General features: G+C 35.2%; 3 protein-coding genes across 15 annotated transcripts; 2 read left to right on the forward strand and 1 right to left on the reverse strand.

The window, feature by feature from the left end:
- Window positions 1-6856: 6856 nt before the first annotated feature.
- On the forward strand, window positions 6857-15456 carry Rsph3 (Radial spoke head protein 3). 9 transcript variants are annotated; one of them, XM_066287924.1, is made up of 8 exons: window positions 6879-9105; window positions 9186-9258; window positions 9380-9430; window positions 13844-13970; window positions 14027-14199; window positions 14249-14412; window positions 14467-14666; window positions 14718-15456. In XM_066287924.1, exons 1-8 carry the CDS (start codon window positions 8402-8404, stop codon window positions 14999-15001), a joined length of 1776 nt encoding a protein of 591 aa, XP_066144021.1. In that variant the 5' UTR covers window positions 6879-8401; the 3' UTR covers window positions 15002-15456. The 9 variants fall into 9 exon arrangements, with proteins under 9 accessions (XP_066144017.1, XP_066144015.1, XP_066144013.1 ...); XM_066287920.1 differs by having other exon boundaries at window positions 6857-9105; window positions 14249-14666; XM_066287918.1 differs by having other exon boundaries at window positions 6858-9105; window positions 14249-15007; window positions 15272-15456.
- On the reverse strand, window positions 13490-18486 carry kri (krishah). 4 transcript variants are annotated; one of them, XR_010732617.1, is made up of 6 exons: window positions 17735-18328; window positions 17551-17678; window positions 16376-16560; window positions 16170-16325; window positions 13980-16113; window positions 13490-13898 (listed from the first exon to the last, which is right to left on the reverse strand). XR_010732617.1 is itself a non-coding variant. In XM_066287932.1 (6 exons), the coding sequence occupies exons 2-6, from the start codon at window positions 17857-17859 to the stop codon at window positions 16039-16041; spliced, it is 669 nt and encodes a 222-aa protein (XP_066144029.1). In that variant the 5' UTR covers window positions 17860-17880; window positions 18348-18486; the 3' UTR covers window positions 13490-16038. The 4 variants fall into 4 exon arrangements, 3 of the variants coding, with proteins under 3 accessions (XP_066144029.1, XP_066144030.1, XP_066144028.1); XM_066287932.1 differs by adding an exon at window positions 18348-18486 and having other exon boundaries at window positions 13490-16113; window positions 17735-17880; XM_066287933.1 differs by adding an exon at window positions 18348-18486 and having other exon boundaries at window positions 13490-16113; window positions 17551-17688; window positions 17735-17880.
- Window positions 17990-21360, forward strand: LOC136342275 (SET domain-containing protein 4). 2 transcript variants are annotated; one of them, XM_066287928.1, is made up of 2 exons: window positions 17990-18130; window positions 18786-21360. In XM_066287928.1, the coding sequence occupies exon 2, from the start codon at window positions 18788-18790 to the stop codon at window positions 20099-20101; it is 1314 nt and encodes a 437-aa protein (XP_066144025.1). In that variant the 5' UTR covers window positions 17990-18130; window positions 18786-18787; the 3' UTR covers window positions 20102-21360. The 2 variants fall into 2 exon arrangements, with proteins under 2 accessions (XP_066144025.1, XP_066144026.1); XM_066287929.1 differs by lacking the exon at window positions 17990-18130 and adding an exon at window positions 18383-18506.
- Window positions 21361-22633: the final 1273 nt, after the last annotated feature.

A 22633-nucleotide genomic window follows, 5' to 3' on the forward strand; every position in this document is an offset into this window, starting at 1 on the left:
TGGTAGCTGATTATCCCCAACCATACAATGAATTTTTACGGATGTTGCATATACAGAGTCTGCATCCAATGAGGATTGTCCGTAGACCAGTGGCGACAATTATGTTGATGAATAGCTCCGTTTAAACAAAACCTTCCTTCATGCGAAAATAACATTCTAGAAAATAACCTGTCATTCTGAATGCCTTGTTCTTGCATCAATTGACGAAATTCTATTCTGGAATCAAAATCTTCTGGCGTCAACTCTTGGGTAAGGGAAGTTTTATATAGATGACATTTTTATAGTTTTGAAAAACTATGCAGATACATCGAATTGATTAGCAAGTTTGCTGGTAGACTTTATAGAGTTTTTGTCGATAGATAAAAGAATATGTAGTGCTTTATCCCCACCAGTTACTCTTCGAGGTCTTCCACATTTTGGAACAGCTTTCACACTTCCAGTTTGTTGATATCTTTGATTGTATTTAGTTTATCATCTTTTACTAACCGACAAACTGCACTTTTCTCAATAGATCAGTCTGTATATTTCTCACTAAATAGGAGGCACACCTCTTCATAAATTTTTGCGATCTCCATACCCCAAAAAAATTTAAATTTCAATTCTTTGCTTCTCAGATAAACGATCAATTTTTTTTAATATTCTAACTTTGGTAGACGCCTAAAAACTGATTTGAACTATTAATCAATTCTTTAAACCCCAAAATATTCTGTATCTAGAAATTTGCATACATTGAGGACGATTTGAAATTTCTACGTCTTATTGTCGTTTTCTCACCCTCTTTCAAAGCGAAATAAGAACGGATTGGCTATCTAGGAAACCAAGATTAAAAGTTTTAATCTTTTTAGGATATGAACTTTGTTGTAATTTTTTTTTTTTTAAGGAAACCAGATTCAATTTTAGTTCTCAATATATCCTATATCCTTTTATTCCTTATTGAATCACCTTTTATTTGATATACTACAATCGATTCCTTTTCATTTGAAAAAAAAATGTTAGTAGGGGTAGCTGGATAGGGACGGAAAATTTTAACATTGAAAATAATGCATAAAATACTTTTTTATATAAAATTATACGTGTTTAAGCAATTTTTTTAAACTGACTTATGAAAGTTGTGTTGCAATACTTTTTACATACGCTGCATAAAAAAACTTTGTACAGCTTCAGTTTGAATGTACAGGGTGACTCAGAAAAAATGGAGAATAGAGAGTAATTAGTTTCTGGAGCAAAAATAGGCCGATTTCACTCATATCGATACTTGGATTATTTCCTTTTTTACGTTGATGCCACAAACGTGCCTTAATAAATGTGATTTTACTCGTGATTATGAGCGTCATGTAATATCAGCGTTTGAAACGAGAAGGAAGTTTTAACTAATACTCTCAATTTTACTTTATACCTCATCACTGTAATTTTTGTATTAACCAATGATGAAATTGAAGAAATCAACTAAGAGCAGCATGCAACATAAAATCGAAGGCGAATATGTATAAACAATTGTAGGAAATTAAAAAAAAAAACAGTACCTCAATTGCGTTGCTGAACGATTCCTCAAAATGCGCTAATTGTAGGGTGGGTTTGGCCATAACCGGGAATTAGTCCCATGACTCTTCACGACACTAAAAATAAACACAAAAAATATCAATACAAAAAACTTTAAGATACAATCAATATTAGGAACACAATAACAAGTAAACATTTTTGAGCATACTTGAGCAAAGAGTGTTGAACCCCAGGAAATGCAACTTTAAATCGAGAACTTTTGACCTTGCACAAGAGTCTCTTCATTTATCCGGGGACACACTGGACGTATAATAAAATTGGGAATTGCCCGCCCTGTATATTTCTTAACCGGTAAATCTTACGTAAAAGTAAATAAAAAAGAAATGGGGTAATTTTGGTGAATGGTTACTTATGTTGTGTAAAATCATATGTATTATTGAGTATTTAACTCCTTAGATGTAAAGAATATGAAATTTGTCTGAATAGTTTGATTGATGATTACAATTATTTATTAAAGAAAATTAAATTATTTATTTATTTACTTGTCCCCAATTTTAAAAGGTGGCCATTCAAGATTGAAGATGCACAGAACAGTCGTACGGATCTCAGATGAGGAACTGGATCTGAATACTCAGAAAATATTAGGATGAACCAAAAATTTGTGCGCTTATTTATTACTATTTCCAAAGTGAATTTTACAAAAACAAAACATTATCAAGTTTCAAACTAATTCAATTCATTTCTTTGCTTTTCAGATAAACGATCAATTATTATTATATTCTAACTCTGGTAGATGCCTGACAAACTGAATTCAACTACTAATGAATTCTATGATATCTGAAGGCCATTTGGCATTTCTACGTCTTATTGTAATTTCCTCGCTCTCTTTCAAAGTGAAATACGAATGGATTATCTATACAGGGCGGCCATAATCTATTTCTCGGTATAGGTGACTTTTTCATTTGATGACGTAAAAAATCGGGTAAATGGGAAAAATTGGGCAGAACTTCATAGGTAATAGGATGTCGGTTTTAAACTAGACAAAATACGTTAGATTTATGAAATATTTGAAAAAAAAAAGTGAAAATTGCCTAAATCTTTAAATCAAACATCTCAAAACCTATTAAAATTAGATGTTAGTTGTTAGTTTCTTTTGGGAGATGTTTTTATGGAGAATTCACTGGTATTAACAAAAATTTCCAGATGGACCTTGATTTTCCAGACTTGACACAAACTTTTTTTTAATTGTAATCATATTTGGCTCTGAATGCATTAAATAGCTTTTTCCCTGATTTCATTGTTATACTTTGCCGTATCGTTATCTTTTTGCCCGCACTCGAAATTACCAAAATAAGCTCAATTTAATATTTTTACCATGATGGCCATGGAAAACACAAAAATTTAAGATATACTACAACAACAAACTATGATAAAATATTAATTAAATTAGTTTTCAGAATTTTAGTTTTTATAATTGTTTATAAAAATATAACATTTAAACATTTTAAATGAATTTTACTTACCAAAACAGAATAACAAGAGTTAAAATGACAACGCGAAAACGGTAACTAAAAAGTCGTATATGAAGCAAAGATTAAAACTTTTAATATTTTTAGGTATAAACTTCGTTCTATTTTTTTTTTCTTAAGGAAACTGTAAATTCAAGTTTAGTTCTGAGTATACCGTAGTATCGCTCATTGAATTACCTTTTATTTGATATACTATAGTGAGCACCTTTAAATTTGAAACTAAAAAGTTAGTGGGGGCAGCTGGATAGGGGTGAAAAACTTGAACATCCAAAATAATACATAATTTTTTTTTTTTATTATATTTAATTAAGCATTTTGTTTAAATGTCGAGTTTATGAAAATTTTAAACGTGTTGCAATACTTTTTACAAGTGTTGTATAAAATAAGTTTGTTGACTTCAAGAAATCGCACAAACTGAAACAACACAAAAAACGCAGAAACTTTTGGTTTGCCCCAATAGAGGCACTTTGGCCTTAATTGTAATTCGCTACTCAAAACTATTTACTACAGTATTACATTACGGTTGGCTTGATTTGCCCATAAAAATGCCCGTCGCGTCATAACACTGACGTCATTGTCCTACAACAATGATCCCTATACCATTTTGCCACCATGGTAACGTCAACAACCGCGTTGGTTTTGCCTCGAAATGTGTAACAAAAGTCCTCCGCCGTTTTCGATGATCTTTTGATTGGTTTTCGTAAACAAAAAGTGTAAACATGGACCTAACTTTGACCCAAAGTTTGACCGAACTCTTCGCCTGTTCTTCAGCCGCACGCGGACCAGAAAAACGTGTCGAGAATGACGAGATTGAGACGTTTCGTTTCGCGTTATATTAGTGACCCTTTTTAGGTAATGTATACTCGTATTATGTAGTATATTGATTCAGAAGGCCCAATAGTGCAGTTCACTGCGATTCAAGGTAGAAGAAGCGGCAAACATGACCATGGGCGAGAAATCGGCCGCGTCCAAAAAACCGCCCATCAACCCCAGTGCCAAAACCCACCAAACTTCTAACGTCGAGGTCAATCTTAATGACGATCTGTCACAGCAGAACAGCAAAACGCGCCTCAACACTGAATACACTTTTTCCAGTTCTCCAAGGGCTTTGCTCAACAATAAGAAGATGGTTTGGGGGTAAGCATTGAAAGGGGGACCGCGGGAAATTTGGGTAGGGGGAAGGGGTGGTTTTTAAATGTTGGCCCAGTAATTTCACATTAAGCAAATCTCAAAGTCACGGTCAAAGGTAATGGCAGGAGGGCTTATCAGAAGGTCATCTGGTTATAGCGTTGCAAAAGGAAAATGTTTTATTCATATTCGAGAAGGAAAAAAAGGAATTCTCGGAAGTTGAACGATGGCAAAAAGAACACGTTATTTCCATGAATTAATTCGGAGAAAATCCAAACCGCCCATCCTAAGCCATTAACTGGCTATTTGGGATAATAGGGAATAATGATGTGATTGACGTACCCCCACCTGGTTCGGTCAAGACCGTTGGTCAGTGCCTGAAAACAATAATCATGAAATTAGACCAATAATTAACAGTCGAAGGGGTCACGCAACGACTTTCCACCTCATGGATCAATGGGACTTTTTCTAATTCGGTTTGCGGTTCAAAAGACGTTGCGTGACGGACCTCAAGTCTGGCGAGAAGCATGAAAACTCGGACTTTCCCGGTTGTATCGTCTAGGACAAACTACATGAATCACAAATCAACAAACAAGGACTGCGCCCATTCTATGGGACATGGATCCATGATTATAACCCATAACACAGCGAAGACGACCCCCTCAAAAGTTTCCTCTTGGTAATGGCTTGACATCCATGTAAATTGCACATAATGTATGCTAATGTAACGTCCAAGAATAGCGTGTTCTTTTAATGTCCAGGCCCTGGGACTAACAATTATTCTGACCTTCAGCCAAGAGGTTCAGCAAAGCCGGTGTACGTACATTCACCTTTATTTGGGTAAAAGCAGTATTGATCCCCGTTCTGGCCCATTACTTTTGACGTAATCTAGAAAAATTAGAATTACTGTTGTTATAATTAATGTCGAATTACTGTTATTAGGTGTCTAAATAGAACAAAAACAACGTTTGGGTACCGGTACTTTTGGGTACCTGCTCGGACTCGAGGGACTTGCACCCGCGGGGTCAGTAAATGAGTCTGTGAACTCAAAGTGAACGACCTCTGTAATATTAGAAATTCATAGAGGCCCCACTTACAGACGAGACACACATTTTCTAATGACGGTCATGTTGCACGATTGGACATTAGAGGATCGTAATAAAGAATTTAGCGTGTAATTTATTTAAATTTAATCGATAGGGAATCAATCATTCCAAGAGTCAAAATAGGGCAACAGAACTGAACAATAAATTAATGTAATCGTATGGCATTTTTTGATATCTGGCGACATATATCTGAGTTCATTAGGGAATCAATAGAAAACAAATCAGAGCTAATACATAGCTATCAAGAAAAATAAGTAATCTAGCCCGGTTTCCTTATATAAATTTTACTAAGTAAGTTGTAGTGTATCGTATACAGGATGATCCATGCAAAATGATGCACTACTTTATTTCAAAAACAGTAGGGTTTAGAAAAAAGTTTAATATAAAATTGTTACTGTTTTGACGGGTTTTTAAAAATATTTTTCAAGGTACGGGGTGGTTCAGAAAACCGTGACATGACTAAAACATTATTTTTAATGGAATACTCTATATTTTGTTACAGATACTGATTCTGCTTGTAACTATAAGAATTTTTGTTTTTCCGCAGTCTGAAATTTTTTTTGCAGCTTCTGAATGAATTAAATTATAAAATAAACATTGAAGGAAAATAAGCTTTTTAAAACTCTCAATAAATTCTGATGGTATTAATTGAATTGTTTAAAAATTTATACGACAAAAAGTCATTTTACTACAAAATATATTTTTTATCATTATTTTAAAAGAAAAATTTATTAAAAAAATAAAGGGTGCGTCATTTAAAACAATCGAGTTTGAAGTACTTGAAACGCGAAAAATTTAAATATATTTTTTTCACACTCTATATAAAACCTCTCGAATATTTACAATATGCCTTGATAGACGAACCCTTTGTTTTGCACTGAACAAGTTCTCAAATGATTTAAGTGAAAATACTAATTTAAATTAAATTAAAAGAAGTATTCCACTTAAAAAAATGTATTTCTGTCACGCCACGATTTTGTTAGCTACCCTGTAACTTCGAAAATATTAAAAACTGAAAATTCATGAAAAACTTAATAACTTTTATATTAAACTTCTTTCTAAACCTTGCGACTTTTGCGATGAAGCACTGGACCATTTTACATAGACCACCCCGTACATTGCAGTTACAACTGACTCGACTTGGCTCGACTTGAAATCTCATCAAACTCAAAAAATGACACAATTTTCATGAGCTTCAAGTCAAGTCGCCATAACTTCTCGTCATTTTCTAAGCGTTCAAGGCGAAAGACCTTTTCTTCTAGAGTCAAGTGCATACTCAGGCCAATCTTTGATTCAACCAATTATTTTAATGCGACACAGGGCAAAGAAAAATGAACTGGGATAATGTACAATTTTAACCCAGTGCATTTGATATCTACGATAAATCTTGAGTTCTCATTGTAATGTCCTTTAATAGCTTCAATCGATTACTAGGGACATGTGTAGCGTTTTTTCGTTTTTTTTTTTATTCGTGAAAAGTTGCAACAAACGATCTATGTCACGAACTTACCACTCCACGTAGATTTAACTTATCTTATTTGAATTAGCGCAAAAAATGAATACTTTTTGAATACACCTTGAAACTATTTTCTGATTAAAAAAAGAAACATAAAAACGTTAAGCTTTTCGCGAGATATCGACTAAAGCCGATAAAGGACACTGTAATGAGAACTTAATGGGCTGAAAATGCAGCGGATTAAAATTTTGTATTTTTACAGTGCATCTTTCTATGTCCCATATAACACTAAAAAGTTATTTTAATTCGAAATTGGAGCACATACCTTACTGTAGAAGACCTTTGGGTTCCTTTTTTGATTATAAATGTAGGTTGACTAGTTTCTGAGATATAACACATCGAAAATAATGAAAAATTATGCCGTATCGCTTTTTTCTCGTCAGAACCTGTAAAGCTTACTATCGATTAAAATAATTAAACTATGAATACATCAAAATTTCAGTTAATTTAACAATTCCAAAGCGGCAAATGCAATAGAAAATTTCGAAAAAACTCCCCAAACGAATCCGGACTAATCCGAAATGTCTAAACCAAAGTAGTATAAATTATGTATGGTATCATCAGATAGACCTAATGTGACCTGAGTACGTGTGCAAACCCAAAGAGTTTTTCAAAAAGTTGTTTTGGTCAAAAGAAATTAATCGAAAAAATCTGAAATAATCTGGAGTTAATTGGCCAAATATTACTCGACAATTCTTGCTCTTATCTTTGCAATACGAAAATTAGACAAATGCAGTTGAAATACACTTTATGTGGGTATAACGACAATATAATCGTCATGCGTCAAAAGTTGCTGGGCCAGGGGTGCTTCTGACCGCTGACCGACGGTCAGTTTCGCCTAAGAGCGTCGCGACGTCTTATGTTTCCTTTAATACCGTCCACTCTAACCGGTAGAAATATCGGTAAAATTTCTAATTTTACTCCCCGTTGTTATTTCGATTCTGAATACTTACTACCTAGGTTGGTTGGTCGAATCAGTGTTTCTATTTTTGTACCGGTCAGTAATTATTAATCTGACCAGTAAGGTCGTAAACTGGAGAATTAATCAAATGTAAGGACATCAAGACAACTTTGATCCGATTTGTGTTTGCATGTTGTGTGTTGAAAATCGTACTGAATGTTTTATCCCTACGTGCATTTAATGCGTCTCATGTCGTATGCCCGTAAATAGGTCAATAATTGAAGCTACACAAAATAGGTATTTTTGAAAAACTTGAACGGACATCAATTATTCAAAAAAATGCAATATCATTTGGAGTACTAAAAGACACGTTGCAAATGCAAATTCTCCTCTGACAATATAAATTACGGAAATAGATATATATTTGCATATCGATCATGCTCGCATAATATGCACGTTTACGGGTCGCGGTGTTTGACCCATGAAGAAACTTAATAGACTTTGACTCGCAAGTTTTTTATTCAAAACTACGATAATGCCAATACTGATGCAAAAGAAAAATAATCAATTTCAATTACAGGCCCTGAATTAAATTAATATGCGCCTCTGAAATTACTCTTTACGCGTTTTACACTCCCTCTGCATTAACGACCGACTAAACCAACCAACCTAAACAAGAACATTTCCCTTTCCGATTCGCAACAATGAGCTCTAGCGCCTGATGATGGAGGTACTCATACCGAAACTTCTCCCCATGTCCTCTGACGAGACCGAGGATGTGGCTTTTAAAGTGCTCAACCAAGACGACCTTCCCTCCATGGCTGTGATTGGAGAAACCATATTCAAGCCTTTCGGCAGCGATCCCAAAGTGAAGCCCAACCTGATTGTCCACCCCACCCGTCGCGTTTTAACCAACTTAGAAGAGAACAAGCTGAAGGCTCTGGCCAAGTCGCAGGGTAACTTGGATGCCCCCAAGAAAAATAAAGGGCTGAGAAGGAAGTTCAGCAACTCGCACGGGCAATTGAACCACAACAACAGCACAGCTGGGGTCAGGATAGAAGACCTGCAAGGTCAACTAGATCACGCCAAGTTCACGAAGACCTTAGATGCCAAACTCAGGAGGTTGCAACGGGAAGAGAAAGGCAAAAAACTGGATAAACCGCCGAGAAAGCCGTTTGTGACTACCGTGCCCAAGGGCACCTTCCTGGAACCGCCGATTGAAATTAAAGAGATCTACAAAACACAGAAGGAGGATGTCAAAAAAGAGGAGGGAAGGAAGTTGTTCACGTACGCCAGTCAGCCGAGGGTACTGAATAGGTCCCCGGCTAAGATGGTGCACGTGCAGAAATGCGCTGCCGCCCTTGCAGCCGCTAGGATTGCAGGGGGGGTGGCGGGATTGAAGGGAAGTGAGGGTGAGATAAGTCCGTAAGTTCATACTAGAGCCGAAATTGTCAATTTCATTCATAGAACTATGCACTTTCTATAATAAATCGTACTTTTTACAGAGAAGCCAATTACGGCAACATTATGTTCGACAAGAGGGTGTTTCGGGGCAGCAATTTCGCACCGCAGCATATGGTAAGGCACAATTCCCAACGACTTACAAACCAGAAACAAAATCGGCCCATTTTTAAATTGCACCAATAATTCTATGTAATTTTGCAAATGAATTTATTGTAGCCTTAATTTATTACCGCAGCCCAAATGGAATCCCCATTTTGCTTATGCCAAACTACTCTCAACAGACGATGTAAGTACTTTTACCTCTAATTATGCTTTTTAAAACAATGTGCCGATTTTCTGACTGCACTTCTATTTTTGACGAAATAAAGCCGGCTTAAGAGGGCATTAACACAACCCACAGGATACCATTAAACGGATCGATGAAAAGTACCTTTCCTTAACAGTAAATTAGCCTAAAATCTGAGGCCCAGCTGATTGATAATCTATGGCAGATCTATTGCTATCTCTACAGAACATTATATAGGATGTTTCATAAACATACTGCCACACTTTCAGCGAATGCATACCTCGTAAAAACAAATATTTAGATCGAATAAAGATAGCTCCGAAATCGCTTCGTTCCCAAGATACAGAAAGTTTAATTTCTTTGTTTTTTTAACGTTTTTAAAATATTTTATAAACGGTTTGGGATAAGCACATTGAATTAGGGACTCGCTATGGGGAGATAAATGTAAAAGTTCTGGAGTATGCAGAATATTTCCACTTACACCAGGGCTGTCCATGCGGCAATCTATCGTTTTTACATATGTAAATGCCTCAGAATTTAACGGAACCATACTTTTGAAGAAGAGTATTATTACGCGGAGAGGCGTGGTTTATACATGTTTATTTTCATACAAAAAATCGTGATGTGTCTCCTAACAAAAAATTTTTAAAAATTAATTTCTAAACAACTAAAAAAAAATAGCACTTGGAAATCTATACCGGTCTTTTGTTAGGCACCCGAATGAGAAATTATATTCTATCTTAAATATTTAAAACAATTGTAAACGATTAAAAACAGATATTTGAGCACCAAAATACTAAAATTGATGGAATAGTGAAAAAATATATTCGTATTAAAAAAAGTCAGTGACATACCATTTTTTCATTACAAACTTCCCTTTGAATGGCCGCACTTTCGCCACTAGTGTGGGCAGAACTATTCTGCCTACTCCAGTATCTGCAAATTTATCCCTCCATAGCGTATTCCTAATTTTGTGCCCTTATCCCAAATGGTCTTTGAAATATTTCTAAAAAAAATTGAAGAACAAAAAATTAAACACTCTGTTTTGGAAGCGAAGCAATTTCGGACCTAACTTTATTCGACCTAAATATTTTTTAAGCCCTACAGTCGCTGAAAGTTAGTCGATATGTTTGTGAAACACTTTGTATATATACCCTGTATGGGTGTTTCCTAACTACGTCTAAAAACTTTAAAGGCGTAATCTTCGACTGATTTTGAGTCAAAAATGTCCAATAAACATATTTCCGCAAATGCCTTGTTTCCAATATACAGGGTGTTGAAATGTAACAAGAAAAAGAGATTTTATTTCCAAAATGACTCAATTTGGGTGTTTGAATTTTAGAAAAGACAATTTTTTGGGGGAATGCTTTAATGATTAATTATGAAAATTGCTGAAAACGACCACCATTACTCATAATGCAGGCTTCCATCCTTCTTGTTAATGATTGTCTCACTCTCTCGAAAACTCCTGGTTTGTTGCGTATCGTTTCACATCCGGTAATTATACGTTCCTGAAGTTGATCTAGAGTGTTTATTGGGACAGCATAGACAAGTCTTCTTCAGATCATTCATTCATCAAATTAGTAAATACCACCAAACCTTTAGAAACCTTTAAAACCTTTTTCAACGTCTTTCAATCAACACCCTGTATCTTGGAAACAAAGCATTTGCGAACATATGTTTATTAGACATTTTTGACTCAAAATCAGTCTAGGATTACGCCTTTCAATTTTTTATACGTAGTTAGGAAACACCCTATATATACACGGTGTTCAAAAAGACATCTACCAACCTCAATACAGGATGAAATAAATCATTATAGGAATATTTCAGGGAGCAGTAATACTCTACAAAATAATAAAAATATGCTAACAACCGAAGAGTGAAAAACCATATTTTATACACAGAGGGGCAAAGTTTCAAATTTTTTCTAATATTTTCTGTGTTTCTCACCTGAATGGTTGAGTAAAATTTGTAAAATTTCTTTTATCCATTTTCTTTTAAATCCTTTACAACAAAATATAAAACTCGTGTTTTTGGGTCATGTACTATTTTATGCTTTGGATCTTTTTTTGGAATACCCTCTATGAATTCTGGCATCAATATTAGATTCCTTTTTCAATTCTTTAGCTTTGTGCTGTCTTACAGTATTTTCGTATCTATTACCGTTTTCATAGAATTTGCAAAAACATCTATCAATAGAAATTAAGAACGTATAAGAAATAAGGAAAAGAATCATCCGACTTAGTTATTATCTATCTGAAACAGTTCGTAAAATTTAATCAAATGTCTGAATTAAAAATAAACCAAAATGATCACAAAAGTATAAAAACTGTTAAAAATGTCCTTAAGAAATGTCAAACTTTGCCACCGTGTATATCAAAAATGGTGCGTTTTTGGCCATAGGTCTATTGGCATATTTTGTATTATTTTGCAGCGTACTGCCGCTTCCTGAAATATTTCCATGATCAAATGTTATACCTTGTATATCGTAGAGGACTCAGCTGATGAAGAAACAGTTTATAAAAGCCATAAATTATTCCTGTGGTTCTCCAATATTAATCGTGAACGTACAAGGAAAAGCAACTAATGGCAAGATTCGGTAAAATTCGACGTTGATTTACAGTGACATATTACTATATTTTTCATCGTTTGACGTCAAAGCTATAGCTATACGACACTAACATTGCATATAAATATACTGGGCGTCAATTTAAACATATTAGAACTTTTTTTATCACTTTTGAATAGCTGTAACTTCGGCCTGCATCATTCAATTTAAATCATTGGCACGTGGTTCTTCCATAATTGATTGGCAGGTGTCCGCTTTTTTTTAGCAATTGAACTTTTGGGTCTTATACAGGGTAAACATGCCGTTAATTTCACTATAATAATATGGGCATTTCGGAGGGTAATGCTTCGAAACATTTCATTCAAGTTCCCATTCCTCATGAAGTGGAGTTTTTCACATGGTCAAATTTTATACCAAAATAAACCACTTTTCGAAAAACCCTCGTAACGTTTTTATAGTGTTTTAATCATAAATCTGTCAAAAACGTCTGGTGATGCTATCCAGAGGTACATGGTATCATAAAAATGAATTTAAGCAACTTGCTTCTATTAAAGATATACAGAATTAAATGTTAACATTTTTGTAGCACTGATTTTCTTACACTGCATACAGGATATAACATATCATAATAGATATGTGGGAGGGTTATAATACTCTGCAAATTATTTTTCAAAACTATTATAGACATATGGTCAAAAACGCGCCATGTTCAATATACAAGGTGACAAAATTTCATATTTTCCCCACTTTTCTCATGTATCATTTAAGTTCATTTTTTTCAATTTCGTACACCAAGTTTCTTTAAGAATTTCTACAAAAAAAATGTCAAAATCATCGGTAACCATATACACAGCGTTGTGTTTTTTGGGTCACATACTATTTTATGCTTTGCATCTTTTTTGAAACACTCGGTATGAATTCCGATACCAAATTTAAATCCATTCTTCAACTCTTAATTTCTTGGTTTCTCGCAGTATTCTCGGATCTTTCACCGTTTTCGTAGAATTTGCAAAAATATCTATGGATGCAAATTAAGAATGTAAAGGAAACAAAGAAAAGAGTAATCATTTGGCTTAATTATGAACTATTGCAAGCAAAACATACCATTTAATCACATTTCTCAAAATAAAAATAGATCTAAATAAAAACAAAGTTCTAAAAAGTATTGAAAATGTGTATGAAAAATGTGGCTTTCCCACCCCGTATATCGAAAGTAATGCGTTTTTGATCATAGGTCTATAGCATTTTGTATTAATTTACGGAGTACTATCGCTGCTTCAAATATCTCCACGATGATGTTACCATGTATATGTGTCAGTTACTTCGGGTGACGCAAGCCGGACATGCAACTGTCCAAAAATGGACAAAAAAACATGCCGTTATGGTTAATTTCGTATATGCTTTAGCCACAAACTTACATTTTTGAGGAAAAATTATTTGGCTATTCGAACAGACGAATGTAGAAAAGGCAAATAAAAAAAATTAAATATTTCAGAAATATTTATTTTACTAAACTATAACTCTACATGTGTCAAAATATAAACAACATTTTACAAAATATTTTCAAAAACTTATAGTATTTTTCTCAAAATTAGTCTCAGTGGTTTTTGCTTTGTGCAGCAACTTGTGCAAAGAACTTGATTCAGGAACACATTTTCACTTAAAAAATTGCAATTTTGATCTGTGTAAACATCGTGAAGAAGCCCGAATAATTCCAATAAATTCGAAAACATCAACTTCGAAAAGATATATCTTAAGATTCTTCTGCCAGATGCATCGTTTCCAAAATATTATGAGATCTTGACCTCAATCAAGGCTTCTGATAAAAATTTATCACATAGGGTGACGGAGAATCCGGGGCCGCAAGGGCGGCTGAAGCACGACGCAGAGCCTTGGCTAGAAGGAAAGCGAAAAATCAACATATCAAATCATCTAATTTGCGACTCGGTTCACCACCGCCTGTACCTGGTAACTTACCTGTTCCTCATGACTTCAGACCCTAAATTTCTCTCTTCTAATTTAAGGGCGCAGGCATGAAAATATCCAAACAGAAACCTATCTGGAGGAACTGTACGTGAACCCACCCGTAGCCGAAATGTGCACCCAAACAGATTTATTCGTCGAAAGACCTGTGTCCCCCTTTTACGTTTCTGCTAAAACTGGGGCCGACGTAGAGACTCAGATTTATCCTGGAGATGTAAGGTTTGCAACGAGAACAAGTCTACAGTTAAATCGCCTTATTGCAGCTCTTCGACTTCGACATGGAAGTTCAGCCGATCTTGGAAGTACTGGTGGGCAAAACGATTGAACAGGCCTTGATAGAGGTACTAGAGGAAGAGGAATTGGCTGCGCTGCGGGAACAACAGAGGCGGTTCTTAGAGTTGAGATCGCAAACTGCTGAGTGTCTAAGGTCAGAGAGATATATTGACAAGATCCCCGTTAAACTAATTTATTTTACTTGTAGGTTAGATGAACGAGAAAAAAGACTGGTTAAAGAAAAAGAGAATAGGCTTGTCGAGCGCGAAGAAAGCGGCAAAGCCCAAAAAGAAATGGATGAAAGAATCGCCGCATCCGTGTTAATACAAGACTACCTGGCAGACTTGCTTCCTTCAGTTATCGAAGGCTTAGAGTCTGAAGGGTTCATGATGGACCACACCAAAGAAGGCAAACTCTCCCTTACCCATCCCAAAAAATATTCTAGGAACACTTTTCCAGACATCGGCGAATCCTTCATGCCATGGCTGATCCAGGAAGTCGCTGTAGAGGTTCAGGATATGGTGTGCAGCAGGGACGTGCTGTCCGATATCGTCCGAGAGATTTTAGAAAATAGAGCTGAAATCTATAAAGCCTTACACAAGGAGTCCTCAACCGATGAAACCGAAGAAGAAGGCCCTTCAGTCGAAGACATGATACTGCAGGACCACTTGAGATTGCAGGAAGAAATTAGGGCGCGCACCAAACACGACACTTTAAAGAGCGATATCCCTGAAGTTCAATAGCGGTTTGTAAGTGGTATATTAAATTAAAAATAGAGACCCTAATTTGTGCATCTGCATAACAATGAATCAAAAACGCCCTTCAGAATTCAATTTAAATGATATCAGCATCTCTATTTCTGCAACACCGGATGATATTAATAAAGTGAGCGATATGGGGTGGTAACCACCCCTACATAGGGCCGGTGATTGGAACAAATTCAAGGGGGCGATTAGTCGCGGTCGCGCAGGTGTTTTTGATGCCGCATTTTGCTAATTTCGACTCGATTTCAGGGCAACAGACTATCAGCATCAGCAAGAGTACCTAATATGCGACATAACATTTTAAAAGCAACTAAGGTTTTGCACCACAAACGATATACCTACCTACTAAAAAATAATTATATTGTATATTGTTTACTTTATTGTAAAATTTGTTGGGCAGAAATATACATACATACTATTGTTTATTAAAACAAGATTCTTTTAATACCGTTAATGAGACATTAGTGAATGTATTGTTGGATTGGCTAAGTAAATTCTGATTGTTTACTTTCTATTAAGGCAGGGAAAACTTTTTTAGAGTATTTATTCATAAGACTCTGTCAACAGTGAACTTCTATTTAGTTAGAGTAACAATAACTGTTACATAAAAAATTATTACATGCAGGGGATGTAAAATTCCCCTTATAATTTAATGGTACCATACGGAATACTCTATTTACTTTGCTGTATAGTAATAACAATGAGTGAGGTTTAGAATACAAAAATGAAAAATCTATTCATTTGCTGAATATCACTATTTTTCCATTGAAAAATTATAGAAAATCGCAATTATGTGACTTTCACGCTCTCTCAAATTTTTTGGTAAAAAAAAAACAATAAGTAACTATTTTGTGGGTAAACTTTAAGTCAATATGATATAACAGACCCAAATACTGGAGAATCGAACAATTCAATGGCAGGGACAATGTGTAAAATCTCACAGAACTCACATATTCAAATTATGCACATATAAATTACCTAACAACCTAAAACCAGTCTCTTTAAAAGGTAGATATTTAATCAGTGCCGAAATACTTTTGTCCAAAATGATTTGGAGCCACTGGATGGACCTCAGAAGTCAAAATTTTCATCTACAACATGTTTTAATGACTCTGGACTTTTTTTATATTATAAAACAGCCACGTACCCGAGGATAAGACTGCAGGATAGTTTGGACTGCTTGTGGAGTGCAAAATAAATTGCTCAATATTATACACTCCTCTTTAACTCCATGTTCTTTGAGGACATTTACAGCTTTGCTCACAGTATTACCTGTAGACATAATAGGATACATGAGCAACACCTACAAACAAACATTAATGTTGGCCTAAATCATCAATAAATGATGTATACATGTCTACGGGCAATGTCTTCAGGAAACCTAGCATAAACCACTTTAGCTTCATGTGTGTCTGCATCAGATTCGACTAGAATTTTTCCTATTCTGATGCTTCTACAGCAATCCCTGAGACCTTGCTCCATGGACTCTCCAGATCTCACTATCGAGACCCCACAGTTTCCAGATTTATATTTAAGCCCTTTAAACAACAAATTTAGTGGTTGTTTTGGATTATTATGGTTAAATAATTGAAATAATGGTAACTCGATTTTGCAATCGATTAAGAGTTAATGATATGTGCAATGAAACTAAGACTAACTGTATCTATAAATACCAAAGTGCACAGGGACAGTGTAAATAAAGAATGATTTGTATTATTAGTCAGGTCATGGTCGGATCATTGTCAGGTCAAACATTGTAACATGAAGTTTATTTCGCATGCATGGTCAACCAATACGAATTTAAGGTTGCAATTTAACCTGACAGTCATCTGATCTTGGCCTGACAGATAATATAAATCATTCATAAAGGATTTCTTAGAGGGAAAATCCATTTAAACCGAACATGCTCTACTCTGAACAACACCACATTAACTGTACAGAGGATATTTTAGAAAATACAAACACTCAATGAAAATGATACACACATTAAACAAAGCTAAATCACTTGATTTATCAAAATTTGTTAGATTTACACTCCGAGATTCTGTAGTTATAGCAAAACATATACCTATTTTATATATACATATGTCCAGCCAATAACTTTGTAGTTAAATATTTCAAATATTACTCACTGTATATTTTTTCAAATTTTAATTTTTCTTGGTCTGTACACATCAGTGCAGCATTAATATTAAAAATATATAAAAATTTTATTTGAAAAAAAAAAGATCCTGTACTGATAGAATTTTTAAATTCTTTTTAGATTTTAGTACAAAAACTCTATTCAGCATTTCCCTTTTTTCACTGAGAACAGAGTCATTTAGTGAGCTAAACACTTTGTGACACCCTGTAAATATACTCAGAGTTTAAGTTAGTGGTTTCCACATATATTCTGAATGTTGTTATTATTAAATTAATGTTTTCAGTTATTTTTTTGTAATTAGACCTATTTTCTAACCTGAACCATGCAATTATTGCATTGGATTACACTAAATGGACTGCACTACTAAATCAAATGAATTACAAACCATTATAAGTGGCATTTGTAGGGGTTATAACATTGCATTCAGTAAATGGTAACTGATTAAGGCTTTCTTCAATGACTAGGCGAATCAGTCGGTCAGCATAAAACTTAAAATCACTACGACTAGTGTTCCTAAAGTAAACTGACATAATTGTTTGCCTGAACTGTGTTGTTTCAGGAGTTAATACCTATCTCGTAAGATTGTTTGTAGCTCCTTGATTTGGTCATTTGCAGGAAGAATCTTTAATCGAGGGTATTCTTTGCAATACTCCAACCCATTGGAGTTACTCATATCAATATCAGCACTTCCCATGTTGACGTGGAGCCTCAAAAACTAATTTTCTTAGGCTTACAACCTGATTTTCGCGTGGAAATTTAAGGTTAGTTCTAGTTGGTGAAAGGAGCTAGTTGTGCTGGCGGATTTTATGGGTGTTTTCACGTAAAAAGTTGCTTAAATTTCTCAAAAATTGCTGCAATGTAGCTGTAAACTACCTAACTAAACTCATTATTAATTAAACTTAAGGAATAGTGAATTGTTTTGACTAGTTTTGTGCAATTTCATGCAAATAACGTGACTTTTGCAGGTAAACACAAATTAAAGGTTATGTTTTTACTTTAAAAGGTGAAATGTCAAGCGTTTTGTCCTTGTCGGTTGCTTTGTTATTGTTATAAGGTTCTCTTTATCGTTCTTTTGGTTATTTTTTCATCAGTGCAAAAAACTAAGTAATGCTCTTTTTAGAATATTTCTGAACATTTTGTTATGTTCCATTCTAAATTGGTTTGTATGGAATATATACTCACTTGCAAAAAGCCTCAGATGCCGTGCCATCGTTTTTTTTCATTGTTTTATAGACTAATATCGATTGAATAAGCAAAGCAGAACCGTCTTTTTCGTTTTCTAATTTTCGCAAATGTAACAGGTCCTCATTAAAAAATTTGCAGATTGCATCATTTCTCCTGGTAATTAATTGAAGTTCATTTAATGCATAGAAAATTATTCATATTACTTTTAATGTATGATTATTTATTAATTCATAATTTTGATTAACTTTGCGTTTATGGGTGGTGACACATAATCGGAATCTGTCATTTTTAATAATTTTAATTTTTGGCATATGACTTTTCAATTTCGCACCGAGGTGCAAATCCACTTAGAGTGGGTAGAGTGACTCTTAAATATAACATAGAAGCGACCTTCTTTTTGTTTTCAGCTGTATTAACACCTCCTTTTTCTTCCAGTCATGGGCAGAACCAAACGAAAAAGAACCAGAAATCGCTTAAACCCTCCTCAACAACAAAACCCGAATATCGGCCATAATCCCACATCAATAAATCTTCAAAAATGGCTTAAACGTAACAGTTTCTTAAACCCCTTCAACTATCAGCTGCGTAATTTCTTGGAAACTGGCCGAGGAGTCACTTCTCCTCGATCCATACGACCCTTGGACGTGCTTGTACGGATACCACTCAATCTGCTGATTACTTTTGACACCATCCGAAAATCTGAACTGATAGAATATCTGAATGTAGAAGAAAAGTCTTTGAATATTCAAACTTTGCTGACTTTGTTTTTGGTTATGGAGAAGCACAAAGGAACTCAGTCTGAGTGGAAAAACTATATCGATAGCCTACCTTGCCCCGAACCAACTTTACCATGGACCTGCAAGCAAGAAGATATCGAGTTTTATCCTGAAGAATTGAGGGTGAAAGCATTGAGACTACGAAACAGCTTTGAGGAATGCGTGAACATGCTGAAGGTGTCCTTTAGACCAGGAGCTTCATGCAGGTGTTGCGGAAAATCCATTGACTATCTTTTGGACACACAAAGTTTCAGATGGGCCTATGTGTTAGTAAATACTAGGGCTGTGTACGTAGACCCTACGTTCTTAATGTCCAAAGACAACTCTCATCAATCGCTGTTATCGGATGATCCCTCCTTGGCCCTTTGCCCTTACATGGATTTATTCAATCATCACTACACGGCCAGGACTAAGGCCAATATCGTGAGCATCCGAGGCCAATATTTCTATCAACTCACCACCATGACCGGGTTCAAGAAGTACCAGCAATTCTTCATCTCTTACGGTGCACACAGCAATGAGAAGCTCTTTATGGAGTATGGGTTCTTTATTCCAGGAAATGTATTTGATTTTGTGCGCATTAATTTGAGGGAAGTTATAGAAATTCTGAAAATGTCCTTAGAGGAAAGGCAATATAAGTACATTAAGAACTACGAGTTTGACGAAGATGAGGTGTATGTGAACCAGAATGGGCTGTCCTTTGTGTTAAAAGCAATTCTGTTTGTATGTTATCATCCGGGAATATCTAATTACGCGTCGTATATTTTTAGCAATAAGTATCCAACAGAATTCGATAGTATAGTCCGTATGAGCACGAAGAAACTCCTCGAGTTCAAGCTGCATATGTGCCAAAAAGATATTGAAGAACTGAAGCTGAAGAACCTTGGACAGGTGCATGGGTTCTTGGACTACAGGGAGCAATACATTCTACGACTGTTACAGTTACTTGAGGAGAACATGTTATGTTTTTCGTGATTTAGGTATTTTTTGAATTTTAGTGATATTTATTTATTTATTTCAGTCGCCAGCAGCTTTGCAAAAGTTCTCCTCTGGTAAAAAAATTATTATTATAAAGCAATGAACAAGTGTTTCTGGGGGTGGATTTCCTAGACACAATGCCGAATTTATGCTTTTGTAAGCCTGATAAATTCACCCCCCCATATTAAATGTTCATTTAGCCACACTTCACGCCACAGGGAGGGGTAGATTTGGAGCCCCACTGTACAATTTATATTTGAACCTTGTTCAATAATAATACTGAAAATTACCTAAACTAGTGTTATTGAGGTAATCATAATTCTCCACGTTTTCATGTCATTTTCGCAAAGTTATTCATGTTATTTGTAAATGTATGTGTCAACGAAAACAACTTTATAAAGTTATACCGGACGCGTTATCAAATTACTAAACCGCTGGGTGCAATAATCGACTTAATCCTTAATTCCTAAAAGGGATTTCGGCAAGGTGACAGGGGGACACATTGCAAGCTGTTTACACTCAAAAGAGGGTTTCCGTTTCACCCTTGCAAAAGTTCAAACTCCCTGTTACAATAAATTAATTCTGTTTGCTTTGAGAATTAAAAAGCAGCAAGTTCCTTTGTTTAGGCTGTGCCCAATTTATTTGCCTTTAAAAAATTATTAATATTAAAAAATAATAAACAAACCAATTCTTGATTCACATAGCATTAAATGTAACCGTTTATTAATGGCCACTTGTCTTTGGAAACAGGCACGTGCCAGACACCTTGCACGGCCTCCGGCCATTGAGCACACGTGACGCAGTTCCCTGGCACGTGCCAGTTCCCATAAACTCCTTCAGAAGCCAATTGATCTGTGTGTACCGGACCTAATGGCACCGCTCACGGGTGACAGATGCTCAGAGCCGCATTTATTTCCACAGAAACGCAGTGGCTGGCCATCAAACTTACTAATGCTGTGTACCGTGTATCTCGAAGTGCCCCCCCGTTAATTTTTTAACATTTTTGTCAAAATTCAAAAGCAGCATTAAATAGAACAGAAAATATCATTTTCTAAGATAGTATTTTTTGAATTTAATGCTGCTTTTGAATTTTTAAGTTAATAATTTATTAAAATATCAAAGGAAGTTACAATTTAGAGCTGCACGGTAGAATGATTCACATAGAATAAGATCATGACAATGCTCTTAGGTCTATGTATATTACATCTAGGTTCCGAATTTAAGATCCATTAAAAGATATATAAACATTTAAAAAATGGGCTTTTATTGGAGTTCCTACCTAGAGCGTTTATCTACTTACCTATCTTTTAGAAGTTTTTTAATTGCTTTAAATCCCATGAAGCCAATCCGAAGCTCCACCACTGTCTTGTTCACCAAATCAGCTTTAAACTATTTAATCATCCCATCGTAGAATTCCGCCCTTATAGGACACCCGGAAACCCACAGGTGCAGATTCGGGATTGTGCGGATGCCTATCGAAAAGGACATCTTCATGGTTAGCTGACCTCTCGAGATCGCGATTTTCCATTTTGATTGGCCCATTGTGTCTTTATTAAAATGTTTTTGTTGGTGATTACGATGATACAGGACTTCATTTTTCGATTATTTCTTGTTGTTGTCCGGTCTGGCGTAGGACGAGGAGGGGTAGAATGTTTAATAAACTGCGTCAGCACCTACCTAGTTGATTACAAAGGGGTCCCTATAAGTGATTTTACTTATTTGCTGCATTGCACTTCTAAAAGAAAAAAAATATATATGTATAAGATTTGATTGAAAAATCAGGCGAAAGTTAATTAAATAATCAAAGTGATAGTTTCTAAACCGATCGTCCCACCCTCGGCCACAGGGCTGCGCCCTCAAACAAGTGTTCGGCTCATATTAGATCTGCATTAAGGGTGAAGGCGGACCGAATTGAGCGGCAAGTTTGGTTTGCAACCTGATCTTGCAAAAATGCACTAGCTGCGTAAATTTAGCAGAGGCGGGCTTAAGAGAGTTTTTCTCATTTAACAAAAAACTGAAATTTCATTTAGCGTAACTGATGCATCAAGAACATTGGCAGCTATGAACGATTAGTATACAGTGTGTACGTTAAATGACTCTTGAACAAAAATTCCTTAACCAAAAATGAGGCGTTCGAGGCAAACTTAGCTATTTTCCAATGTTGCTTTATTTTGCTACAACAGGACTCCAAAGTTCTCAAATTAATATGTTTCTTTGAAATAATTGCTGAACCCTTTTATCAATTTTCACTAATATGGCAGTTAACAGTTACTACAAAAAATGGTATCTTTGTTGCCCCTGTACCAATAACTTTAATTTTTTTACGGCCACTAGCTGGCTTTATTTTGAAACCTTTTTGCCTCTCGTGAAATATTCACCAGATGTACACTTTCTCTACGAAAAAATTATTTACGATACCTTGTAATTGATCATTGTCGGTTAGTCCGAAAGAAAACACGAAAAAAGTTCTAATTCTAAATAACTACCGACTTAGTTTGATTTTTTTAACAAATGTTGATCATTTTCCTG

The sequence above is a fragment of the Euwallacea fornicatus genome, chromosome 11, assembly GCF_040115645.1.
Source record: "Euwallacea fornicatus isolate EFF26 chromosome 11, ASM4011564v1, whole genome shotgun sequence".
NCBI classification, from domain to species: domain Eukaryota; kingdom Metazoa; phylum Arthropoda; class Insecta; order Coleoptera; family Curculionidae; genus Euwallacea; species Euwallacea fornicatus.